This window comes from Kwoniella bestiolae, chromosome 8, assembly GCF_000512585.2.
Source record: "Kwoniella bestiolae CBS 10118 chromosome 8, complete sequence".
In the NCBI taxonomy this organism is placed as follows: domain Eukaryota; kingdom Fungi; phylum Basidiomycota; class Tremellomycetes; order Tremellales; family Cryptococcaceae; genus Kwoniella; species Kwoniella bestiolae.
In genome coordinates, this window is record NC_089248.1 from 761816 (window position 1) to 787810 (window position 25995).

Here is a 25995-nt window from a genome sequence, read left to right on the forward strand (position 1 = left end):
CGTATCGTACTTCGGAGTCAGAAAGGAGAAAGTGACACTGTCGTATAATCCCATAAAGGTAGGGACGGACAAAGGGTGGGATGCTCAGACGAACCAATCCCATCATATCCTGCCAATGCTCACCTTCCTTTCGGTCGGTCGAGTCAAAAACCGATCGGATACGCGAGACATGACAGAGCACCATATGAGATCGAGCAGGCATCCAATTCGCTGACCGGTATGATTATCGACGGGTCCGATGAAAGATTTCAATCCTATCTGGAAGGGATGTTGGACCACCTTTGTACATCAGAATATCGAGTGCTGATTCTCAGTGTGAGCATTCTAGCTGTTTTTCTCAAACATCGTACTTTACTTTGCGACCTGTAACTTGTATGTGCAAGATAACATTCTTAGACCAAACATACCGACGAGGGACATGACGACCGACGTCAACGAGGACAAGAGTATGGCGGGCAACCAGCCAGAATATCGGAAACCTCCCTTAGGAATTAGCGTAAGTTGGCAGCCGGAAACGAATCTCTGTTTCTGACATTCTACCCCATTAGTGGCGAAGTTCGACTTGGTATATCACTGCAGGTGTGTGTGTGTGTGTGAACGCGAGTACAGAGTTATGGACGCCCAGTGACATGGTCTGCCATAGTCGTGACATACGGAGCCATGACCGAGGCGCTTTGCTACGTAAGTCGTCATTCAATAGTATCGGACAAAGGTCACAGTAGTCACGACAAGTTGTCACCATGTAGACGATCGGAGTTCCCGTCATTCCGTTCCGCCTCGAACATCTGGGTTACAGCCACATATCGACCAAATTATCCTGGTTCCTCTTCGCATATTGTATCGCAATATCCATTTGTAAGCTCCCCACTAAATCAGTGCCCAAATGGGGGCACGTGTGGACTGATGAGTCTGGACCACACAGCTACCTTGCCTGGCGCCATACTTCTCGATAGGAAAGCATGGCGACGAGGTCCACTCATAGCTGCGACTCTCGCAATGCAATCTGCGCTTTTACTGTTGATCTTCGTGGATAGGTTCTGGGTTATGATCTTTGCACGTACTATTCAGGGACTATCTTGCTCGATCATATGGTCTGGTGAGCATCAGTCCTAACACCTGCCATCTCGAGATTCGATGACAATGCTAAATCCTGATTTGACAATTGGGGGAATAGTCGGATTTGCTCTGATGTGAGTTCTCCTAGATCCACAATACTGTAATTTACAGTATTGCCGATGATCATGTAGCTGCGAGAACGTCGACAAGAAGGTCATAGGCCGTCAGCTGGGATTCGCATTTGCAGGTATCAGTACAGGTGAAATCATAGTAAGTCATTTGAGCACTGCTCATTCCGCGAAAACAGTTGATCAGGAAGGCGAAATGTACAGGGCCCAGCATCTGGAGGGGGACTGTACGCAGCATTCGGTTGGAAAGCACCTTGGGTACTCTGTATCATAATGTGTAGTGTGGAGCTGCTCGGAAGGTGGTTAGCGGTCGAGCAGAAGGATCTCGCCAAGTATCAAAGTAACTCACCAGCGGGGATAGAAGAAAGCAAACAGCCAGAGATGAGTCCAAGTCCAGCAGATATTCCGGATTTTGCGGAACATGGTCATCTTCCATCTTCAGACCAACCCCCAAGAAGTACCGAGACTGCTCAGAATGAGCCTGAACATTTCTCGCCATTGAGGGTGATCAAGATTCTCTTTTCCCTTCCAAGGAGCCTCACCGGTATTGCTGTGAACTTCCGTTTGGGCTTAATCCTAGGCGTCTTGGATCCTACGTAAGTGCCCTCGCAGATATGCTCAATAGGTCCAACCATCTGACGGTTTATATTGCAGCTTGACATTAAGGCTCAAAGATCAGTGGGGAAAAGACTCGCATTTTGATGGATTGGTATATCGTAAGTCCCGCATCATACACACTCCCAAGTCGACTCTCATCGTTAATCATTAGCTTGAGCGTATACAGTAGCGACTGGCGTACCATGTCTCATCACTTCGCCCTTCACCGGTTGGCTTGCCGATAAGATAGGTGCAGAGTGGATATTATCCCCTGCAGCGGTTGTGGCAGCTCCTTTCCCTTTACTGATGATGTTGAGCAGAAGTCTTTCAGGATTTATCATCTGTTATGGGCTATTTGGTAAGTCTTGACCTCCATTGAAACGAAAGCGGTGCTGACCGGCGTTGAATATTTAGTCATATTCCTGAATAGTACACTTACACCGATTGGAGTGGAAGTAGCAGCCGTTACAGCTCAAAATGTGAGTTGGATCGATCTGGGTCATACCTATGGCTATGTATGATTGACGAATCGTGTTCAAACCAGGAGGGGATAAGCGAGTTGCACCAATTTGCCGCACTGAATTTGGCCTGGGGTAAGTGTCGCTGTTTTTACCTGGAGGTCGGACATAGAGGATCATCAAGTCGCTGATATCCCTCGACTTTTGCGTATTAGCAACATCAGCCGCGGCCGGTACGATCATCGGCGGACAGCTGTACGACCACGTCGGCTGGAATGCAATATGCTGGTGAGCCAATCGTATTAATACCACTTGTGTTACTGATCACCGCTGCTTCATTCAGGTTCTGCTTCGCGACCTCGCTTGCGCTTCTACCTATCACATTGCTGTATTCAGGCGAAAGACCATTATACCATCGCATGGTGTATCGAAAATCCCGCGCAACTTCAACATCGACCGAAGGGTAGTAGGCCACAAAGCATGTCAGCGACTTGAGTATATAGACAGCCATCAGTACAAGAACAGAATGTGAGAGTATGCATAGTCATGTCTATTAATACAGTTCTGCAAATGCCAACACATCAGATACCTCCCGCCCTTCTTCGAGGAGTTGCGGATGATCGTGATCCAGCTCCAATTCCTGCACTTCTGGGTGTGTAGGCGATACCCATTCCCCCGACTTTCGGTGTCCTCGAGACGGCTTCTTGTCGGATCTTTTCCGCTTTGGCACGTTCGATCCTGCGAAAGCAATGTCGTCAGCTATCGTGGATCTGGTAAATTTTGGAAGGGAAGCAAAACACAGCAATCAACTCACTCTTCCCTCTGTCTCGCCATCTCAGCTTCCATCTCCGTCTTCTTACTGAAATCTCGATTGGCTCTTGCTCTTGCTAATGCGTCGAAGTTCTTCTCACGGATGGAGAAGAAGACACTTCCCAGTTCGGCTACTCGCATCATCAGCTGTCTGTTCCAAATATTGTGGAATGTGCAGTCTAGCTCACCTAACCAGTAAGGGTCCACCGATGTTACACACATCATGTATTCTGTGAGAAAGTCAGCATCTCATTACGTTGGTCAAAAAGCGATAACTTACGTTTCGAGGTCAAAACCACTATTAGAGTCGTCAGCTTCACAGTCTCATCAGGAATAGGCAAGCACACTTACATTCATGATACACAACATAATCCGGCATATCTACTTCCTGTCAGCTGGTTGTCTTAGAATCTATAAGCTAGCAGTGCACTCACATCCGAGACCATACAAAGCACTCGTAGGATGCAATACACATGGTAACTGAACTCTGTCGTCAGCGGCGGATCGAAACAGCACAGACTCCAGAACGACTCACCCCAGTTCTAACATTCATGTACTCTCCTATACCCTTAACTCTAGCAGCCTGATGGAAATACCCAGCAGTGATACATTTCCTATTCCGACGTCAGCTGCGCTTCGCTCGAAGATGAACTTGTATGGCATAGCTCACCTGACTACATCCCAATCGGTCCCAACAGACAGTATCTCCATCTTCTGCTGCTTCATGATATCCTCCAACTGACCTCTGACTTCACGTGCCTTTCTCATAAGTTTTGGATGTAAGAAATGCTTCATACACCATGCGTCGGAGTATCTACAATCACACTCATCAGCTATGTTATCTAGATCGGACGTGATAAATGTAACCGCTGACTTACCCATTACTCTTCCACTGGGTATAGACATGCAACAAAGTCAAATGATCACTTTCCGGCACGAAGAACTTCTCTCTCGCCGCATCACTTTCCTCAGCTCGTTGAGGTGGTCGATAAAATACAGATGGGACAGATAACATAGACACGATAGTCAACATCTCCGATGAACATTGATACTCGGTAGCGACGATCAACATCTTCGCCAATGACGGTTCCATCGGGAAGTCTGACATCTTTCGACCCTGAGCTGTCAGATCTCCTACGTTATCCAAGGCACCGAGACACCAGAGCTGATACATTGAGTTTAAGATGTTTTCTTGAGGTGGTGGATCCATAAAGTCAAATTCTAGTAAGTTCTTTACTCCTAATGACTTCAAAAGAAGAACGGTGTTGGCAAGATTGGTTCGTTGGATCTCCGGGATGTTGTTGGGGAATAGCTCGTTCAGGTAAGCAGTCTCGGTGAAAAGTCGATAACAGAATCTATGACGCTTATCAGCCATATGGACGGGTCATGTAATTTGCAGCTATACTCACCCCGCACCAGTACGACCAGCTCGACCTGTCCTTTGTCCAGCATTCGCTTGACTGATGGGTGTAATCTGAAGAGCATCCATACCGACCTTCGGGTTGTACACCTTGAGCTTCGAATAACCAGCATCAACGACATATAAAATACCGTCAACTGCATGAGCGTCAGCTAGAGACCTTGGTTTGTCGAAAGAAGAACCTATATCCAGCTTACCTGTAAGCGAAGTCTCAGCGATATTGGTAGCCACTACCACTTTCCTCCTCCCATCAGGCGTAGGCGAGAAGATCTTGGCTTGCAGATCTGCTGGCATCTGCGAGTAGATTGGTAGCACTGCGAGAGGCGGCGTATCGTCTAGCTGTTCTAGTCGCTCTGCGTTCCTATGTCAGCGGGATACTGAAGATTGGTTCGAGAGCAGACCCACCTTCTATCACTTGACATGTACACTCGATGTCCTCTTGACCAGTCATGAACACCAGTATATCACCCTGAGGACTGGACAGATGTATCTGCAGGACCTGCTTGATAGCGCTATCCACGTAATCTTCACAAGGCGATTTGGAGTGGAAGATCTCAACCGGGAAAGTTCTTCCTGGAATCGTGTAAGTCGCCGCATTTCCGAAGAAACGAGAGAACTAACATTAACATCAGCGAGCGATCGAGGGAGTGGTTGACGAAGATGTCCACTACTCACCTTATCAGCGTTCATGGTGGCAGAGGTCACGATCAACTTGAGATCTCGTCTTCTGGTCAAGACTGCGCAAAACAAGTCAGCATGAATTCCGACAGTCAGGCAACAAATGTGGATAATTCACTCTTTCTTAGCAGACCCATGAGGATATCCGTACTGAGCGATCTTTCGTGCGCTTCATCCAGAATGATCACACTATACCGATCCAAATCTCCTTCGTTCAGGGACTCTCGTAGCAATACACCATCCGTCATGACTACCAAAAGCGTTAGCTCGATCGATTATAGTCACCAAAGCAGCTTACACTTGATCTTGGTATCTTTCGAAGTGCAATCCTCGAATCGAATCGCATAACCGACAGTTTCTCCCAAACCACACTGCGAAAGCAGAGTCAGCTACTATCCCACGACCGACCGGGAAAAAACAGCTCACTTCCATCTCCTCGCTCACACGCTTGGCAACTGACATAGCAGCCACACGACGAGGTTGCGTGCACCCTATCATACCGTTCGCGCAATATCCATCTTCGTAAAGGAACTGTCCTAATTGCGTGGTTTTACCAGATCCGGTCTCTCCGATCACAATGAGCACTAAAGAATGGTTTGTGAGTTGAGTACACACGAAATGATTTATTGGCCGACTCACCTTGGTGATCTCGAATCATACCCATCAATTCCTCTCGTACAGCGAACGCAGGTAGATATTCCCTTTGTTCACGCAATGTACGAGTCTTAGCGAAATTTGAAACACCTTCTGATTTCTGCAGATGAGTCGAGAATTGTGAATCGGCTTTATAGCTTGCACCTTCTCCATCCCCGGCTTTTTGTCCTTCTTCACCTAGATCTGGCTCATCCTTCACCCCAAGGATATTACCCAATGTAGTTCCAGCAATAGAAGCAGCTTTGGCGGCAGCCTATGGTTCTCGTCAGCAGGAGCGCGAGGATGATCATGTATGAATTGACTGACCTTTTCCCTTTCCTGACGTTCCCTTCTTTCCTTCACCAAAGCACTACCCTTCTTGGAGAATTGAGCCATGTCACTCGTGCCGTCTTTTACAGGATTGATCGGTTCTAGCTGTCTAGTGTACGCTACCGTCCCATCCAAGAAAGGCGGTTTCAAGTCATGCACCAATACGTGAACTTTGGAATCGGAATCATCTTCGAAGTCCATATCGACACCACCGCGCTGCATGACACCGGATGTCTGCATTCGGTTGGTCTCCCATAGATCGTTATCGGCGTTCTATCCGACATTATCAGCTCATATACCATTAAGAGCATACCGGTATGCGATGAGAATGGGACACTCACGAATTGAGCTTGACGAGCGGTCTGCCGTTTAGCAGCTTTCGCTTCCAGCTCTTTCTCCTTCTCTCTTTCCAGACCCTCCCACTGCGAGAACGGATTATGCTCTTCATCCGGTGCCTGTCATCTGCATCAGTAAACCGCCCTCTAACAGTAAATCATGGAATACTCACCACTGCACCCTCATCGTCGTAGCTATACCAGTCCCTATCAAGCCTCACTTGCTCCTCCTCCCACTCTTTTGCATCCAGCTCTACACCACCTTCATCATCCGGTGAGTCCTTCCTACCGGATCGAGGAGTCTGATCCCATGTCTGAGGCCTTCTTGAGCTTTCCGCTTTACCCCATCCTCCTGGTCCCCTATCCCGTTCATTACGAGGAGTCTCGTCCCATCCTCTATTGGGCACTCGCATACTGCTTCCACCCTCGATTTCACGATCCGACCGAGACGTTCGAGGTGTAGGTGCTGCTCCCCAACTTTTCCCTTCGGATCGTCCATCCCTCCTGTCTCGATCTCTGTTGTCCCTTCTGTCCCTGTCTCGATCGCGATCATCGTACCTTCCGCCACCTCGTCTATCTCTATCCCTCTCATCACGATATGATCCTCTGTTCAGCCTTGACTGGAAATCGTCTATTCCACCTTGTTTCTCTCTTCCCTCCTTGTCTGCCGATGAAGCGGTGATGGATGATGAAGGGGCGTTCTTCCTATTTCGATATGCTTCCAGTTTGCGCTTGGCTTCGTCTGAGAGACCAGTACCTCGACTTGGCGTTTCGTCAGGTCGTACTCTGGCATGTTCCCGTTTAACCGGTATGGAGGGAACTGTATCGCGAGTCAGACGGAACCATCGTTGAGAACGAAGAAGGTTTACTCACCTTTGAAAACACCTCCGGAACTTGACCCGTCATCTCTATCATCCTCTGCATCTCTCTTCGATCTCTTACTAGGCGGTTCGCTCCTCCCTTCGGCAGCAGCGGCCGCGGCTCTCTTCTCCGCCGCCAGTCTGTCCAAACCCAGCAAAGATGGTTTGGCTGTGGGCGGTGCTCGGAAAGCGACAAACTAGTTTTATAGATCAGCTTAGCAAGGTTGACTTATATTAGCTGATAAGTTCACTTACATCGCCACCGCCTCTCCTCAAACCACCTTTCCTAACCGGTTCAGGAGCCAATCTGTCCGAATCATCATGCTCCATACCCTCAACATCGGTACTTGCTCTACCACCCAGCATTCTCGGAGGAGAGTGGTCGGAAGCTCTCCTACCGCCATTAGAATGAGATACGATGGATTGTTCTGCTAGTATGCGGGTATGAAGGGATAACATCGCATCTTCTGGGAATTTACCGAATGTTGATACGGCTAGGACATCTACGATTTTAGTATTGAACATTGTGAGCAGACCTGAAGACAATTACGTACCTCTCAAGAAGGCATCTCCACTCCTGTTACCTTTCGCTATCTCCACTATACGTCTTCCAAGCAGATCATTCACATTGACAGAGTTCATCAATCGAGACATCTAAAAGTATGGAGATGAGCACTTCGAGCATAAAGATTTGTGAAGATTACTTACCTCGATCGCAATTTGGTGGATGAACTCCTGCTCCGAATTGCCTCCATGTCGAGGAGGTGACTGAGCTGACATGTTGCTTGATGTGATCTTGCAGATATCTGGGAGATCACTAGTGGATTTATGGATGCTTGATCAGTTACCAGATAATTCAGATCTCATACCATTTAATCTTCGAGCTGCTTGTTCAAAACAACCTACACCAGAGATGACGGAATCAATTTAAGACCGCAGAAAGAATGTTCCACGTCATCACTTCTTATATGTTATTGTTCGAAAAAAGTTGGAAAGATGCAAGATGAAGAGACCAAACACAGTCGAAAGAGCTTCTGCTGCATCGAATATCTTCCTCGAACATCAGCGCAAAAGTTGCATTCGGCCAAACGAACCACGAGTAGCAGCCTAGGAAGCTGTTCAAGTGCCTCTCACCATCCCAGCTTCTCTAGCAATCTAGGAATCTACAAAATGGAGAACCGAGTCACCAACGATCAAGGGATGAAGGAGATTGAAGTCTGTAGGAAAGCCCTACTCAAGGCTAAGCAAGATGAGCTGGAGGATGAGTAAGTACACCTTGATACATCTCTACCATACTGATGGCTGACGAAGGTTGCTTTCCACATGCAGTATACTAATCCGCGAAGGGATAGACCTCGTCCTACGCTCCTATCCCCCGGCGGTACAGCTAAAACAACTCGAGCTTCTCCTCGCCCTCCTTCGACAGCTTATCCATCTATGTTCCTCTTCTCACACCTCCATTACGTCTGAGGTGGAAAACAAACTTATCCCAGCCTACCAACCAGGAGGACATCTCGCTTCTCTCATCTTACTTCATCTCGACCATTCCCAAAAAGTCCAACAACAACGATCATCCGAGGTCCTCTCTCTAGCTGGACATCTCTCCACCCTATTACCTCGTCCGTCCACTTCCAGCAGCTTATCAACCACATTCATCGTACCGCTCTTCAGACAAGCCATAAACGCCGGTATAGCCAGAAGATCGAACTTAACGGTAATCTCGACATTACTAGACTACGTACCTTTATCTACCATTCCCAGTAGTCTTGTGGGAGATCTACTAGGTGATCTGGGGATAGTGGATTGTGCGAATATCCGTTCCAACCTCATTATCAACCTTCTCACCAAGCTATGTTCATCGACAGATGAAGTTTTGGAGAAGATCGTACCATATTTCGATCCAAGCTTACCAAACGCAGTGATGGTAACTATGAATCGATATCTCTTACCAGCCCTGTTCAAGAAAGATCCAAATTACGTATCAGCCTTACTAAGATTTTTATCGGATAGAGCGGATCTGTTCGGTGCATGGATAACGGTAGCTTCCATTGGCCTCTCATTGGGAATAGTCAAGATCAGAGATTTGCCTCAAGATGATTTAAAGGATGCTCTGGCGCATGAAGATGCAGATATAAGGATTAGGGCGTTTGAACTTGTGTCTGGGTCGAAAGAGCAGTTCAGCGAGGATGTGATGGAATTAATCAAAGATGGATTCAGGTGGAACGATGGTTTGCCAAGTGCAGGGTGGGTATGAGTCTTTTACCCATTCCATCACGAAAATCCATACGATGTAGAAAACGTTGCTGATAATTTGATAATACATGTAGGAGCCGCTCAGCATTCTCTTCATCGACATTCGCATTCCTCGTGCGTCTACACCAACTTGAAACTTCCACTCGGCGAGTACTCCGCAAGAAACCTAATACAGACAGCATCAAGAAAGAGCAGGAATCTTTGTCTCACGTGCTACCACTAGGCGAAGATTTCCATCGGTGGTTCCTTGAATACCTAAATGGCGGATTAATACAAGCTAGAAGATTTCCAGTATTCAAGATACTGTTATCGTTGAATCTTTTGGGAAGGTATTTGGATGTTTTCGGTGATATTGAGGGCGTCCAGGAGAAAGTGTATACGGAAGAGAGGGTCGAGATGTTGTTGGCATGTCAGATGAGCGAATTCACAGAAGTGCGGAATAGGTCTCGAAAGATGTAAGCTAAGTTCCTACAACTATCGTATTCAGTACATGTAGCTGACATGATTTCGTCCATATAGTTTGAAATCTGCAAAAATACCTTTGCCAGGCTACGAGTCCCTTTCGACCCCCTCATCGCAGGCTCTACTGAATTCAGGAATGAACTCGATCAATTTGCCAAGGAAAACTCAAGCTGAGGCTGGTAAATCCGCTTTGTGCATATTGTTCAGTAAGCTGGTGCAAAGTGATGAAGACCAATCTCATGCGTTGAGGTTTGTGGGAGATCTGATAAGTCAGCTGGAAAGAGGGATCGAAGTTGTGGAGAATGACTTGGTAAGAGGGATAGAAGAGTATCCTTTGCATGGATCTTTGGCTGCTATAGGGTGAGCTGAATTCCCCAATCGAGGTTGAACGATAGCTGACAAAAAGGGATATAGTGACCTATTTTCATGTCTTGATCTCACGACACCGAATGCTCAGAAAGCATGGCAACTCACTTTCCATCACTTGTTCACCCTCATCAATCGTATATGGAGTATCACCAAGACAGTAATTTCCCTTGCTCCCTCGACTGTCGAAGGTGCAGTAGATTCCTCTAGACCAGATCATGAGATTGCTCGAGCGTACGAGGTACTGGGTAATGGGGATGATGAGGAAGAAGACGGAGATGGTGGAGAAGGCATGGATCATACAGTCTTGCTATCCGGTTGTTGGAGAGCGACGAAGAGCGCAGGGTGAGCTGACTTTTGAATGCTGCGATCGAATAAGCTGACATCTTCTATGGAACAGCGAACTACTAGCCACCATCATATCTCTACCTATCACTCAATCCGGTACCTCCCAGACGATATGGACAAGAGCCGAGATCGATACAGCTGGTGAATGCTTCCTAACGTGGATGCACGAGATCAAACATCGAGGAACATTTTCCAAAATCGCCATAGCCTTTGCTCAATTGGTAGAAGCTGTTAGACCTATACCAGAGTTAAGGGGATTATGTGAAGATTGGTTACAAGTGAGCAATTCCCCCTCAACAATATACTTCCGGACTAAGAATCAATAGCTAACGAATGTTGAGTACAGCATGAACTACGGACAATAGCCTCAGACCAACATTCCACCACTCGTCGGTCCGCAGCATTACCGTACTCGATCTTATCCCTCGTATCGTTCGACGAAGAATTACTTAATACTGCTCTGTCAGCCCTGCTGGACCTGGCAAGGGTGGAAAACAAACAGACATCGAATGTGACGAAGGTGCATGCTTTCAATGTGCTGAAGATTGTGTTGTTGGATGCAAAGCAGACAAAGTGGTTTGGTCAATGGTTCGAAAAGGGGGTTATGACTGCTTTGGGTGCATTTGAGTCGGCTGAGTGAGTGGGGGTTCCCCTGGCGCTTTCAATCTTCTAGTTACAGTGCCATACTCACGCTAACGAACCTCGATCAGCTGGAACGTGCGTAACGTCGGTCTAATCCTATTCTCCACTCTCGTCCATCGGTGTTTGTCCCCTCCAAGAGGTGGTCAAGATTATTACAAATCCCACTCAACTCTCGCAACCAGACAATCATTCTCATCTTTCCATTCAAAATACCCTCTTATCATCCCATTCATCGCGGAATATCTTGAACAGCACAAAAGTGAAAATACGGGTAACAAGCATTCACCGTTGTTCCCTATTTTGATCATTGTCAGGAGTCTGAGGTATGATGATGCTTCTGAGGGGTTGGTGGAGGGATTAAGAGGGACGGTGCAGGGTTACTTGAGTAGTAGGGAGTATCAGGTATGTCAGCTACTCTTTGCGGACAAAGTCGTTGCATAAGGAGACGTCAGCTGACCGAATATCGTCCGAACGAGTAGGTCCGACAAGTTGCTGCTCAAGCGCTATCCTCACTTATACCGCCTAATCACTCGTCAGACCTCGCTCTAACTCTTACGAAGCAAATGGATAGGTCCGATCTCAACGCCGTACATGGCAAAGCGCTATATCTCAGACAGCTCATCGCAAATGTCATCCCTTGGTCGGACATCCCTGACTGCTCCAAACAATCCATTGAGGATGGTCTGTTGACGTTAGTCAAGCGAGACGTACCTGGTACATGTCCGCCTATAACTCAGGCTATACTAGAATGCGTACAAGATTATCGTACCAACTCAAAATCAATCTCGTCGGAGCTTGTGATACAGACTTTGTCGTTTACTACTAGATATCTGAATACAAGGGAGGACATCAATTTCATACCTGGAGAAGACGCTCGACAAATCTCAACGGTGAAATTCGTTCTTTCCCATCAACCTACTCTGGATGTCGTTTTGGGATTATTATCTAAATCTGCCAGTGAGATTGATCAGACCCTCGTACTGGAGAGTTTACCCTCTTTACCCCAACTATGGACTAGAAAGGTCTTTGATACAATTTTGGAGATCGCTCTGAGTGGGAGAGGAGGCGATGGAGTGAGGGTTTTGGCTCTTGATGCGTTATCTGAGATTAGATGGTCAGATGAAATCTTCCGAGGAATGCAGGGAAGATGGTCGGGTATCATCAAGCGATTGGAGAGGGTGATAGGAGGTCGATGTATTCCCGTGAGAGAGGCTGGGTTGGTGGCTCTTGGATGGGCGGTGAAGCAGGTGAGTTATGGTTTCTGTTTTGGTGTGGCATGTGGATGATCGCTGATTTTCAAATACACAGTCTATCACTTGCAATGATGTCCAAGCTACGCAAGGCCTTCAAGTCATTTCTCCCTCTATACTGTCTTTCTCACAGGAAGACGAATCCCAACCATCTCGATATGCTTCACTCCGATCTCTCGCCCATCTCACCCCGCACCTGTTCTCTCGTCCCATCTCAATCCTACACCAAACTTTAGTCAGGCTAATACAAGATGATGACGAGGAAATACGTAATGGGGCTTGTGAGATCGTATCCCAAGGACTAGGTATGAAAAGGGGAGTGGTACTTTCCAAATCCCTATCCCTATATTGGGAATGGCTAGAACATCACCTAAAATCACTAAAGCAGGAAGAAAGGGAAGAATGGTTAATCTGGATTGGGGATCTGGCTAAAGATGAAGTAGGATATAAGGAGGATATGAGAATTTTAGGTCGTCATAACAATACGACGGAGGTGTTATTCGAAGTTGAACCGTCTAATATATTCCGTGATCCCCTCGTGGACCATTATTACTCCAATCGACTACTTAAATCCCTACATGTGGGTCAAGATGTACGGACCGTTCGTCCCGATTTTACAGAAGGAAGTCGGCTGAGTCCGATTGATGATGCGTGGGAAGCTAGGAGGACGATGGAGAGAAGAAGGGCTAGTGGACTTTAGCGTGTCAGTTCAAAGGAGGTGGTGTGTAGGTCAAATGACGTGAGGTGAGGTACGTTGCCATGCGGTGGAGGATCTTTCTTCCTTTGTATGCAACTTCGATATGGTGGATCATTCTGTACATCCATGCATGGATAGGGTCAGCATGCATATAGTCATTTTTGTCTTTGTATCAAGTGGACAAACTTGCAGACACCATGCTATGATCTATGATACAGCTACTTAGGTCACGGCTAAGACGCCGTTTTAAGGTTATCTGAAACAATTGGATTTGCCACTCTGGGCTAAGGATAAATGTTTCATTCGATCGAGTATCGTTGAACGACGCTCAGACCTCTTTCAATCCAGGTTTATCAACCTCCACCATCAGATCGCCCTTATATAAGATGTATACACACATACACACACATGAATACGCGCACGCCAGTTGATTGATTGATCCTTTCACCACCTAATCACCTAATACCTGTTAATACTGTTTAAACTGCTTCTCGCTTACTTTATCACCTAGGTCCCATCACAAACACCATTTTCATCAATTTTAGACTGGACTGTATCTACACGTTTTTCCTTTATTTCGATCTATGTGGATAGCCTCAGACCGATAAACTCAAAGATCACCCAATGGCCGAGTAACTACAACATCAACTCGTGGTGGGTGATTGTACTTTACGGACCGAGGGGGACAGGGGGATACATACCTGTATCAACAAGAACAATAAGACTTTTAACAAGATCGATCAAGATAAAATTGTGTTGTCTTCGTCCGTCCGTCCGGATCGGCAGTGGTACTAGCACTACTGTGGTACTTGTCGATACTCTTCCGATCATCTGGCAATACTGTAAAACATCATCTTGGCTTTAGATCAGAGTGGGGATGTTGGTTTTCAGGAGGGCGGATGGGATACATACTATATCTTAACTGAGGACGGTATCTTCTTCTAGATTGAATGGTGGTGATATGCGTACTACTACTATACTGGAACATCACTTTTCAATGATAATCAAGATACCATCATAATTTATGTGTTATTTGTTATTGTCTTGATATCAACGCAAGACAATCACTCGACCTCGCTGGATTTGGGGGGTACAGTACAACAACAGCAAACCATACCACCATATCAACCCTCTCAACCACTACACAGCCCATCAAACGACCTCACCTCACCTCATTTGGATACTGGATCTTGACACTACCAGCGATCTTCCTCCTCTCCATCATGTCCACGTCCACGATATCATCCTCCTCGACCCGTAATCATCCACACCAAACACGATATCATCCTTACTCGCTTGATTCCAACCTACTAGCCTATCGTCATACGGGACCCCCATCGATAGCTTCCACTTCGACCACCTCGTCTGCCCCTTCAATAGCTTCATCCAGTGCTACGATCGTTCCGTCTCTTACACTTCAAAGACAAGATGGTCTCAGGATCAAGGTCAATACCAGTGTCGCACCAAGCTCTCACATATGGGACGAATTCTACAACGAGCATGGTAGACCTCAACCTGCTCATCATGGAGATGGAATGGAGATACATGAGGAAGAACCAGAAGCTACCACACCCCGTCTTCCACCATCCTCATTCCAACACCCACCTGAACCAGATCTTAATCCTGCCAACTACAATTTCAACGAGGATACAACAATATCAGAGTTGCTGTCCATGTTCGAACTTCCAATTAATACCGAAGCGCAAACTCAAATCGGTACATCAAGCCACCACCTGCCTGCTACCAATACCTTGGGTGACTATCCCGGGGCGGAATTCCTCAATTTACCTGATACAGCTTCTACAATGGATGCTCAATTTCCAGGATTAGATGAGTTCGATTTTACCCAGTTCAACTTTGATAATCCCCCTATACCTGCTGCTAATGAACCTTCAAATTCGACTGCCACTTTAGAGAATGGTCATTCAGAGGAAGTTGCCACCCAGTCAAGTGGTTTCGACAGGGCGCAGAATAGTATGGAAATAGGTTTGAATAGCTCAAACTCAAATTCAAACTCAGATACTCCGCCAAACAATCCAAATACATCAACATCTCAGATCGAACCTTCACCATCTGTGCAACCGAGTACAGGGGGTGAAAAGCATACGTGTACTTGTAAGTACACATTCCCACCTTGCATACTACTCCCATAATGGCAAACAGTCATGAGCTGAGCTGCGGTTGACTGGACGTACTTCTCTTTCCCCCACCTCGACCAAACCTCATGTTTGTGTGTATCTCCAAATCTTACTTCTCCATCAAACCACGACTTTGTCAGACACTGTACCCCTTCCCCTTCAAACACTTGCTACATCCAACACTCCCATTGTTGGAGAAGCATCACCTATACCCAATGAAGAGAACAATAAGACTTCATCGACTTTACTTTCTTCGAATAACTGTACCCCTCTTGTCATCGGTTCCTCTTCTTCATCATCATCATCTTACCCTCACTTGAAAAGAATGAAGATGAAAGCTCTGTCCACGGATAAAGATGTGATTCGATTTCAGAAGGAAGTGCTCAACGTAGCGGCAAAGTTTTATACGGATTTGGCAGATGTTTTTGTAAGTCCCTTGACTACCCTATCAAACACAGCGGTGGCCCTGACATCTGATTACATATCTGTCAGGGAAATACTCCGAGCGAGACCATCAAACTTGGTATGTCGCGTACTGGTGTTTTGGTCGAGGACGATACCATCTCCGATGTATTGGAAGACATCAAGTCGTTATGTGCTAGATTGGTAGGTCCCCTGGTCATATAGCGTTCGGGAATGTCAGCTGAAGGTAATGCATAGACGGCCAAAGCATCTGATATCCCTGGGTATCCTGCCGATGATGACGATGTCAATATGAGTGGCGATGAAGTCCCGCCACCGACCCTACTCGTTCCTCCCGTTACATATCGTTCAACCCACAAAACCGCTCAAAAAGGCTCTTCGACCGAACCTATCGACTTGACCGCTTCCACACCCAGATCAGAAGGTGTTACTCCCGCTGCTCCACCTCATGTACCTTTACCTCCATCTATACCTGTGGTCGCAGCGTCCCAAAAGACTCCAGCACGTATAAACCACGTATCCACACCTAGATCTTCCCCTCCATACCCCGGCTCAAGGCGTAAACGACTACACGATCCATTCACCCCTGAATCGCTAGGTGCGGGTCCATCGAGTGTATTGCCCACGGCCAACACTTCACCTCTATGTCCGGGATCTACGCCATCTATGCCTTTCAACGCATACACACCCGCTCACTCGCTTCCCGCACAGACACCCCTAGCGAGGATGCTGCTGGACTTACCGCCACTTCCTAATCCCACCAACAGGGTTATACATGGACCATGGAAGCCTTCCGAGGTGGAACGATTGAGGACGTTAGTGGCGTTTTCGCAGGATGTGGAGGATAATGCTCCGATCGATCATACGGATTGGTCTTGGGTTGTGGATAATTTCGGAGGGACGAGGAATAGACACCAGGTGTTGATCAAGGCTGTTGAGCTGGGTTTGAGGGGTGAGTGGAGTCTTCTCAGCGTGGTCTCATTTCTTCTCAGTACCTCGATCTTTGGGACCTGCTCCATTGCAACATGAGAAGATGAGGCAGGATCTAGGCTGACAGGTGTCACTTGCACAGAGACTTCAACACACCATAGTCGACGTATCAAGCAGAAGGGATATCGAGATGCGTTAGCAGCTATGGAAGACGAATTAGGCGCTACCAGTACCAAACCACTACCAAGCCCTTTACCACCTTTACTCCCTTCTGCTCAAATCACACCTCGCCCACCTCGACCAGACGCCGCAGCACGAAGGCACAGTGAAGTCGCACCGGTTGATCATATCGGTCCAGGAGAATCAGGTAAACTAGTAAAAACCTCGTTGATGTTGGGTGAGGGAGGCAGAAGGGAGAGTGATGGCGGTGTCGTATCTGAACCTACACTTGGGAGGGATACTTCACTCCATCCGATCAAAGCAGCACCAAGAGCGTTGGACCTATCTTCGCCACGAGATAGAAGAGACTCGCCTTCTCAAGCTCAGACTCGGACCTCACCCATCCGCCCACCTCATACTCCCAGATCCAAATTGAATACAATGGGATTCAAACCCTATGCTCATCCTTCTTCTGCGCCTCCCCAACCCCTGTCTACCAGACATGGATGGAGACTTGTAAATGATGGGAGACCTAGTGTGATTAGTCCGACATTTGGGCGGTTCGCGATGAAGGGGTTGGGGTATGGGTATCAGTATCGGCTCGGTGCGATCTCTGGACCGGGGGAGAGGGGTGGGGGTGATGGTGAGGGGGGAGAGAAGGATGGGTGAGGGGCTGTGAAATTGTTCAATGAGGAGACGAAGAAGTGTAGAAAGGGGAGAATGATGATAGGATGGGACACGGATTGAATGAGGATGGAGATGACCTGCAATGATTGATATGACCTATACGAAAGGGTACGAATATAACGCATACAAACACGAACACGGCAGAATGACTTTACGATGGACATGTTGTAAATACTCTTTATGATATACCTATACATATACTATGCCTGCTTTTTAATTTGTACTTGAGGGTTGATCTGAACAGGAAGGACTATTGATATATGGTTTGAACCATACTATGCATTGTTGACCCGATTTCATGGATCAGAACATCGTCGTGATACCTTACCAAAACCCAGATGGACGATCGCCTTACACCAAATTAGAGTATGCTATCTCGTCAAGCATTGTATGGTCAGGTGTCTCCATCCATGCCTTGATACATGTGATTATACCTCCAAGAAATCCTCAAATCGGGAGCCATCCAATATGCCCGACTTTTCGACCCTGTCCAGCTCTTTGCCCTATCCAAGTTGAGTCATAGTTAGCTCATTTCGATTTGTAGATCAGCAAGGCGTGGTGAGGTCAGGTGGGTGGGAGATCTGGGCCCGACAGCATGATGATGAACTTGGACTGCAACACTCACATTTTCATCCAATCTGATAATGGTAGGTACAGACCGCACGCCGTACTTGATTCGTGCAGGATGGGAAGGGACGTTCTTCCACCTGTGCAATCAGAGCGGAGTTGTCAGTGAGGTTCATAGTGTAGTAGATGGAGGACATGTGAAGGGATGATGCACGATCCGAGTGATAATAGGGTGGTAGACTTACCCCGAATAAGGCCCGATGTAGGTTATCACTCCGTCTAAATTTCATTCACAATCAGACCATAGACAGTCAGTCAAATCATAGTAGATTGATCATTCTGAAATCAGAGTAGAGTATACAAAAAACTTACTAGGTTTCGACCCACCCGTAAAAGCACTTTTCACAACCCCCTCAACATCTCTACAATGCTAAGTATCTCCCCAGCGTCAAATCAGCCATCAGAAGGTAGAGTTGTGGTACGTCGGTGAGAGAGCTCACGGGACACCACATCCTCCCTCCCTCTACGTCCGAGTAGAATATCAGGTACGTCGATTTCTTACCAGCTTGAGGTTTCAGGTAAGAGTCGGAAGGTGGGTATCTGCGTAGGCGAGAGGTCAGACAGTGTTCAGTCTCTGCGGGAAAACAGGGTGGAGGTACACTGTTACTTCACTTTACTTACTGGCCTGAGGTGGTTAATGGCATCTTCGCTGTACCTTGAGCCTGAGACGGGATGAGCAATATGTATGACAGTAAAGACAGAACGTACGAACGTAAAGTAAATACGGAGCGAGCGTTGTTGATTTGAGTAGTTTTTTGCGTTCTCCAGAAAACTCGGTTAGATCCGTTGAATCGTTATCGATAACGCCATCGATAAACTTGGGAGTCCGAAAGCTCGCTTTCCCCAAGCCACGATCATGTCGAGAGAAAGTGCTATCTCTGCTCATAATTGATTGTCTGTGAAACCGTGAAATGCAACCTCATGAGACATATGTCATATAAATACGATATTCATCCTATCTATAAATATGTATCAAGCTACAAAAAGTTAACAAGATAGCAGCAAGATACCCAATAGTAATGGGTTGAACGACGCCGAAAGGCGAAAAGCTATGTGATATGTAACAACGGATACTATGAACAATTTTACCTAATATATGAACATGACGAGATTCCTCTTCCATTTCTCATCAACCTACAACCTCAACAACCCTCTAGCCTTCTTACCCCTCCCCGCAGACGTACCACTCCCACTCCCCTCCAACTCATCAACATTACTCCTCTTCACCCCCTTTGCACCGCCAATTCCACCAAATAACATCCCCCTCCTACTTGGTAATTCCTCCCCCTCCGCCTCCTCACCCCTAATATCCCGCATCATCACCTCACCCTCATCATCGCTATATATCCCCTCATCTTTGCCCCTCGGACCAACAGACAGACTAAGATTGGAATTCCCGAACCGTGTACTCCTCGTAGGTGTCGATACAGGCGAGCTGGGAGGGGACCTATCATTATCCGGAGAAGGCGTTCTAATCTCCCTTCGTGCCCTACTTGCAGAAGAGGGGGAAGGTCCAGTAGGCCATAGAAGTTTGGGTTTGGGTAAGGGATTAGGTTCAAACTCCTCATCTTCTGGATCGAGCTCCGATCGGGGGAATACAGAATTACTGGGGTATAACGGGTTGGCAAAGACTTTCTTGGATCCTCTGAATACGTATGTCACCGTTGGGAGATCTTCGTCGACTATCGGACCCTTGGTTTTGGGTATTCGGGTAGATGGTTCGCCAGGTTTGAGCAAGAAGGGATTGGATTCGTAATCCATCATTTGCTTTTGCTCTTCTTCTATCTTCTTGCGTCGTGAGTTCTCTAATCGAGTAATGCCTTTAGCTTTGGAGGAAGAAGGGGAAGAAGCGATTCGGGCGGCATGTTTGGTAGGTGGTGGTGAGAGGAGGCCGGTGGGTGAGATACTTTGAGCGAGAGTAGGTTTAGTGGAACTGGATGGTATGGGTGAAGCTAATCTGGGACTTCGACGGGGAGCTAATGATGGGAGACCCTCTGTATCTGAGTCGAAGCCTTCTTCATCACCTCCTGGGTGGTGTATTGTTATCTGTCCGGGAGATGGTATGGGTATGGGTGCACCCAATCCTACACCTAAGCCAGATACTAAGAATGGGTTGTCTTCCTTCACTACAGCTCCTCTTTCCTTTTCATTGCCACTTGCACCACCTATCTGATCTACTTTCCCATGAATGCCCGATTTATGTCCCCCTCCCATTCCCACTCCTTTACCAGTATTGAGCAATCCCATCTGCTGAGCAAACGTCAATCCGGGTCTACGTCGGATTTTCTCTGGTCTGGAAGAGGAGGAAGCATTATTGGAGAGGAAGAAGGTGGTATGTCCCGATGGGGATGGTATGGGCTCTTCTTCCTCTGTTTCTTCTATGATAGCGGGGGATAGACGTCGTTTGGTACGTTGAGTTTGCGGGGTGGGGAGTTGGGTGATACTCGAGGTAGAAGTGGATGGAAGGGATTTGCGAGGTCGAGAAGATCGTCGGACTGTCTCTGGGGTGGGGAGGTGACTTGATGATTGGGATGGAGGGGTTGGCAAGCTATTTATCGATATCTCGTTAGCTCGCCATTCGTCTTCATCATTTGAACAGGAAGGGAGGCAAGGAACATACGATGAAGATATTATATCTACACCTCTACCTCTCCTTTTCCTCTCCACTGTCTTGGGCCCATCTTGTTGTTGTTGGTATGAAGCGGTCCAGCCGGATTTTTGTTGTCCCTTCAAGGGAGATTGCATGGTCGATGATGAGGATGAGCTGAAGTTGGGAAAGGAAACAAAACAAGGTTGAATGATGATCGAAATTTCTTCTTCTTCTTTCCGTTCCTGTCTCTAATCTGATCAAATGCTAAGAACGATCTGCTCCATCAAGAAGCGTACAGCACAGGATCAAGACGGGAAGTCGATGGACACTACAATAGATGAAAATGGGTTGAATGTAAGGTGTGAGAACAAAAATGAAAAGACAAAAAGAAGAAGGAATGATGAAACGCGTCACTCAACTAATGTTCTCAGTCCGATCATCTGGCAACCTACCAGCCATTTTAGAGCGTGTTACGTAAAATTTGTCCTCAAGACAGTAATGTTCTCACCTATGCGAGTGTGGCAGTGCGATGAAGCGGAGAGTCCCGCTTTTAAGCCTAATCCTAATCCTAATCTCGGCTGTACGGAGTGCAAGCTAGAGTACGCGTACGAGTAGTTGTCCGCTTTGACCATGTTAAACTTCATTTATTCAGTCACTCAACCATATTCATTACGTCGAGCAAAACACTACACTGCTAGATCAGTCTCTCGTCTGATGCTCGCCCCGATATCATGACGCAGGTGAGCTTGTCCAAGTCGTTGAATCGGATATGAAGCTCACTGATTCCGTCTTAACAGGAAGCAGATATCTCATCCGGTCGTCCTTCCTCTCCCTCTCCCTCGACGTCTCAACTTCCACCCTCCCCATCTCCCAATGGCGATATATCTCTCGAAGCATCTCTATCCAACGTCTCGCTAGGCTCAAGCCAAAACGAAGCTGGCCCCAGCCGTCCTAACGGACGTAAAACACCACCTTCACCCCTCGAAATCAAACGAGAAGAGGAAGTTGACCTAGATGTTGAAGGAGATATAGGTGTATCCCTAACATCCCCCACAAGAGCTTCATCGCCTTCCAACGATTACTTCTCTGCAACTCCCTCGCGCAGGTCAAGCTCAAGACTTGATCGCGTGCTCACTCGTTCTCCCTCACCCTCACCACGCCATCAGAGATCGCTCACTCCCGATGGACATCTGGAGGTATCACCCACCAAAATCCCTTTACCTTCACCTACATCCCTCTCTCCTCCTCTTTCTGCCCCTCCATCCCGACGATCTTTCTCACTTAGATCAATATCAAGCAGATCACCCAGTCCGCCTCCCCAGCCTTTCGCCTTGAAACCATACTTACCAAATGTGACGTCCGTCATTCTCTCTTCGGAACAGCAGGATGGAGACGCAGACGATACAGCTCCGTTCGAATCAATCCCCCTGTCCTCCACACCACCTATGACACCTACAGTACCTCCACCATTATCTCCCAGCTATGTCAGTCCAGAGAGGAAAGGCAGACAGTCATGGGGTGGATTCGGAATGACCAAAGAAGGTCAGCGGTATGCCATAGGCGAAACGCCGGATCACACCAGATCCCAGACCGAGCAGATACGCCGCACTTCCACTACTAGCTCCGTCCATTCTTCCCATTCTATATCAAACAACGCGAATGGTGTCGGAAGTACTCCAACTTCACCGCCTCAGAATGGGGAAGGGTCAAATAGTAATACGCCAAGGATACATGCTCCCCCTGCGCATCCATTCCCATTCCCCATTCCCAATGAACCATACTCAGAGGAACATAAACGAATGTCAACCTCCTCTTCTACTCATCAACAGCAAATATCAAATGCCAACGGTGCATCAGGAGTAGAAACGCATGAACATGGTATAGGAGTTAAAGAAGGTGTTAGTACTTTTGAGAAAGTCAGATCACACACCAGACCAGCATGGTTACCACCTAAAGATAAGCACGAGGATGAAGTCCATCTGCATCAATGGGAAGAAATGATGAATCAGTCGAGAGAGCATGAGAAGCAATTGAAGAAGGTCAGGGAGCAGAAACGGTTGGAGAGGGAGAAGAAGCTGGCATTGATCATACCCAAATGGGAGGGGTTGATACATGATAAAGAGTTTAGTATACAGAAGGTACAAAATGATGCGGGGTTGAGAAAGATGTGGTTCGAAGGGGTTCCGACGCATCTGAGGGGATTGGCTTGGAGTAAAGCTATTGGGAATCCTTTGGCGGTCTCGAAAGGTGAGTGGGTGATACCTCTTTTCTACCCGAGTTGCGCAGCGCGGTGGAAAGAAGATGTGGCTATTGCTGTGGCTGATCTCTGATCTACCTTAGATGCATATCGTACATATGTCACTCGATCCGAAAAAGCTCAAAAATCAGGTAGATTCCCTCAAGAAATCTTGCATCAGATGGAACAGGATATGGATAATACCCTACCGACACTCAGAATGTTCCATCGAGGTAGTCCTCTTAGAGACGATTTGAAAGAATTACTGTGTGCTTGGGTGGTTTATCGGTCAGATGATGGTCTGGGATATGTGAGTGAAAGTATCAGCTATGCAGATTCCTTGTCCTCACTCTTCAGGGTTTCTCTATGTTGTGTGAAAACACCATCACATCATACATCCTATTTTCGTGCGAGTCTTTAGCACTTTTGTTTAAAACATAGCTGACAGATCTCTTCGCCCCCCTAGGCCCCGTATATCTCCCACCTCTCAGCAATGTTCCTCCTCGTCTCCCCACCCTCCGAAGCATTCATCTCACTCATCAACCTCCTCTCACGACCGTGTCTTAGGGCATTCTATACCCAGACAGAAGACGAGATTGACGCCTACTACCGAGTCCTTGAGAACCTCCAGGCAGACGCTTATCCAAAGATATACGCGAATTGCAAGAATCTCGGGTTGAGGGTACCGGAAGGTTGGTTTAGGGGTATGTTAGTTGAGCAGGTGGATTTCGAGTGCGCTTGTAGGCTTTGGGATCAGATTATGTTGGATGGGGATGGGTTTATCTTCAGGACTGCTTTGGCTATATTCGGGTTCCTTGAGCCTCGGTGAGTGGTCTGCTTATTGATACTTGCATCTGCGATCCCATTTCCCTTTACACGTCAAGGGCTGCGGTCGACCTTACCTCTACCCTCTATATTGTACAGAAGGTGTAATGTAAACTGATCCCTCGACCATTTCACAGACTATACTACCCAGACCACGATGAGATCCTATCGGTCCTCGAAGGTCATAATCCCGCTACCTTAGCGATCCAAGCGCGCGAGAGAGAGCGAGCGAAATTGCGCGGAGAGACATTCGACGACTCGATAGATGGGAAATTATCTGTGTTCGGGTTGAACGAACATACTTTGTTTGAATGGTTGGGTGAGGATGGGTGGAAGGAGAAGGGGTTTGAGAGGTTGGTGTTGAGGGAGATGCCTGATTAGTCTGGATGGAATGGCGAGGGGAATATCGTTGGATCGGTGGAATGGGAATGTCGGTGGGGGCGTATATGAGCTGGGGATGGGAGAGCAGTTGGGGTTGCATAGGATATTGCGTTTGCATTGCATGGGATGATATGCATCGCCATACATACAATACAAGGAGGGACCATGCAGATGGGCAAAATGGTTCACCTCCACTTTCCCACGAGTGCATCTTCATCTTTCGCTCCGAAAAGTCATGGTTGCTTGGAACAAGCTTGAGGCATGTGAGCGAGTGATCAACTTCACTCGACCTTCAATCGACTTGATGAATGAACAACGAACAGCTGCAAAACTTGACATCAAAAACAGAATTACGGAAAAGTAAGAGCGACATCGTGATAAGATCACCAAACCAACTCGACACATACCTACAGCAACTCACTCTTGATCAGAAATAAGCCAAGATGCCTCCTCCACCTCAAACTACCGCCGGCGGATCGACTTTTGACAAGAGTGAGTAGCGAGTGACGAGTGAAAACGGGTACATCAGTCTCTCAGTAGGCACCATGGTTGCTGGTACGAAGAGCAGACTTTAGACGGTATGATATTGACTTTTGAGGGGCCGAGGATTACTTTGACTGTCAAGACTCTTTGAAGAGTATAGGAGTAGGTAGCTGATCGATGGTTGTTTCACTCTTTTGCTCTTCTTGTGATCTGATCGAACAATAGTGAAGATGGGTGCTATAATGGGAAGTGAGTACTTATCCCTTACAACAGAAACAATATATAGTTTACCAAGAATGTATGAATGCTGATGTATGACTGTCGTACAACAGGTTGTGTCGGTCTGACTATCGGGTTCATATTCGGTTCATTCTCCGTAATGAGGTATGTCATGTACCTGTACCTCCTACCATCAATTTCCATGTACTATAGGAGGAGGAAGATGACTTCCCCGATTTTCACCCCATCTCGCATCCAGACCAAGATTAAGATTAGATGTATCTTAGTATCTTACGCTCGACCTTCGCGCTGATACCTTCGCTTCCTAACCTCGCAGGGCCGGTCCAGGACCTAGAGGGTTGGTAGCTACCTTGTCGCAATACATGTTATCTTCAGCAGCTACGTTTGGGTTCTTCATGTCTATTGGATCGGTGGGTCAATCTCTCTTTCTCTGACCTTACCTTGCCTTCATGATCACCCACTCCACCAGAGTAGAAGACATATGCGCACTGAAGAATCACCACGACGGAACGATCTTCTTGAGCTTGAGCTAATTAATCTACTCGTACGCAGGTTATTCGAACGGAATCGCAATACGCCTATGCCCTTCCTCCCAACGCTACGAACAATAAGATAGCTCAGCCTTTGATGATGGCCTGGAAGAGGTCCGAGGAGAGACGAAGGGCCGAGCAACTTTGAGTTGATGTCGAGGCGAAGGATCGAAAATAGTGGACGAAGAATGAAGGACAGAAGATGGCGGATAGAACAGCGGTTCAGCGAGTCCAATCGAGAAAGCTGGGAGGCGGAGGTAGCGCAGTGATGGCAAGGAGGAAGCGAGATATTCATGAGGGTGAGGGTATCTCACGATATATAATCAATCAATCAATAAAACATCCACATGATGATATGCAAACACATAACCATTCTCTCAATCTCTGTCATTCCTTGATTTCCCAAGTTCCCCTATCCATTGA

General features: G+C 47.2%; 8 protein-coding genes across 8 annotated transcripts; 5 read left to right on the forward strand and 3 right to left on the reverse strand.

The window, feature by feature from the left end:
* Positions 1–418: 418 nt before the first annotated feature.
* Positions 419–2706, forward strand: I302_108869 (uncharacterized protein; the record flags this gene model as incomplete). The annotated part of the gene is made up of 14 exons (XM_019194593.2): positions 419–496; positions 549–579; positions 644–681; positions 747–855; positions 923–1096; positions 1175–1190; positions 1248–1326; positions 1389–1780; positions 1839–1900; positions 1969–2139; positions 2196–2260; positions 2326–2374; positions 2455–2527; positions 2583–2706. 14 exons carry the CDS (start codon positions 419–421, stop codon positions 2704–2706), a joined length of 1461 nt encoding a protein of 486 aa, XP_019043429.2.
* A 114-nt stretch (positions 2707–2820) lies between these two features.
* On the reverse strand, positions 2821–8085 carry I302_108870 (uncharacterized protein; the record flags this gene model as incomplete). Its single annotated transcript, XM_065870748.1, has 24 exons — positions 2821–2977; positions 3054–3180; positions 3238–3279; positions 3330–3347; positions 3401–3430; positions 3484–3529; positions 3585–3663; positions 3720–3863; positions 3928–4404; positions 4459–4606; positions 4667–4822; positions 4875–5085; positions 5145–5206; positions 5266–5397; positions 5446–5518; positions 5574–5731; positions 5787–6054; positions 6108–6383; positions 6452–6565; positions 6619–7265; positions 7319–7502; positions 7561–7799; positions 7860–7959; positions 8014–8085. The coding sequence occupies 24 exons, from the start codon at positions 8083–8085 to the stop codon at positions 2821–2823; spliced, it is 3960 nt and encodes a 1319-aa protein (XP_065726820.1).
* A 390-nt stretch (positions 8086–8475) lies between these two features.
* Positions 8476–13326, forward strand: I302_108871 (uncharacterized protein; the record flags this gene model as incomplete). The annotated part of the gene is made up of 10 exons (XM_019194595.1): positions 8476–8570; positions 8635–9549; positions 9633–10013; positions 10078–10380; positions 10435–10731; positions 10787–11012; positions 11081–11370; positions 11445–11778; positions 11856–12623; positions 12685–13326. The coding sequence occupies 10 exons, from the start codon at positions 8476–8478 to the stop codon at positions 13324–13326; spliced, it is 4251 nt and encodes a 1416-aa protein (XP_019043431.1).
* Positions 13327–14546: 1220 nt separating this feature from the next.
* On the forward strand, positions 14547–17642 carry I302_108872 (uncharacterized protein; the record flags this gene model as incomplete). Its single annotated transcript, XM_019194596.1, has 5 exons — positions 14547–15438; positions 15602–15888; positions 15954–16067; positions 16122–16836; positions 16957–17642. The coding sequence occupies 5 exons, from the start codon at positions 14547–14549 to the stop codon at positions 17640–17642; spliced, it is 2694 nt and encodes an 897-aa protein (XP_019043432.1).
* A 446-nt stretch (positions 17643–18088) lies between these two features.
* On the reverse strand, positions 18089–18931 carry I302_108873 (uncharacterized protein; the record flags this gene model as incomplete). The annotated part of the gene is made up of 6 exons (XM_019194597.1): positions 18089–18163; positions 18286–18367; positions 18473–18506; positions 18600–18657; positions 18728–18827; positions 18909–18931. The coding sequence occupies 6 exons, from the start codon at positions 18929–18931 to the stop codon at positions 18089–18091; spliced, it is 372 nt and encodes a 123-aa protein (XP_019043433.1).
* Positions 18932–19421: 490 nt separating this feature from the next.
* Positions 19422–21032, reverse strand: I302_108874 (uncharacterized protein; the record flags this gene model as incomplete). Its single annotated transcript, XM_019194598.1, has 2 exons — positions 19422–20835; positions 20908–21032. 2 exons carry the CDS (start codon positions 21030–21032, stop codon positions 19422–19424), a joined length of 1539 nt encoding a protein of 512 aa, XP_019043434.1.
* A 576-nt stretch (positions 21033–21608) lies between these two features.
* On the forward strand, positions 21609–24319 carry I302_108875 (uncharacterized protein; the record flags this gene model as incomplete). The annotated part of the gene is made up of 5 exons (XM_019194599.1): positions 21609–21617; positions 21675–23124; positions 23218–23423; positions 23580–23938; positions 24076–24319. 5 exons carry the CDS (start codon positions 21609–21611, stop codon positions 24317–24319), a joined length of 2268 nt encoding a protein of 755 aa, XP_019043435.1.
* A 443-nt stretch (positions 24320–24762) lies between these two features.
* I302_108876 (protein mgr2) lies at positions 24763–25720 on the forward strand (the record flags this gene model as incomplete). Its single annotated transcript, XM_019194600.1, has 5 exons — positions 24763–24811; positions 25028–25051; positions 25135–25186; positions 25359–25452; positions 25595–25720. 5 exons carry the CDS (start codon positions 24763–24765, stop codon positions 25718–25720), a joined length of 345 nt encoding a protein of 114 aa, XP_019043436.1.
* Between the last annotated feature and the right edge of the window lie 275 nt (positions 25721–25995).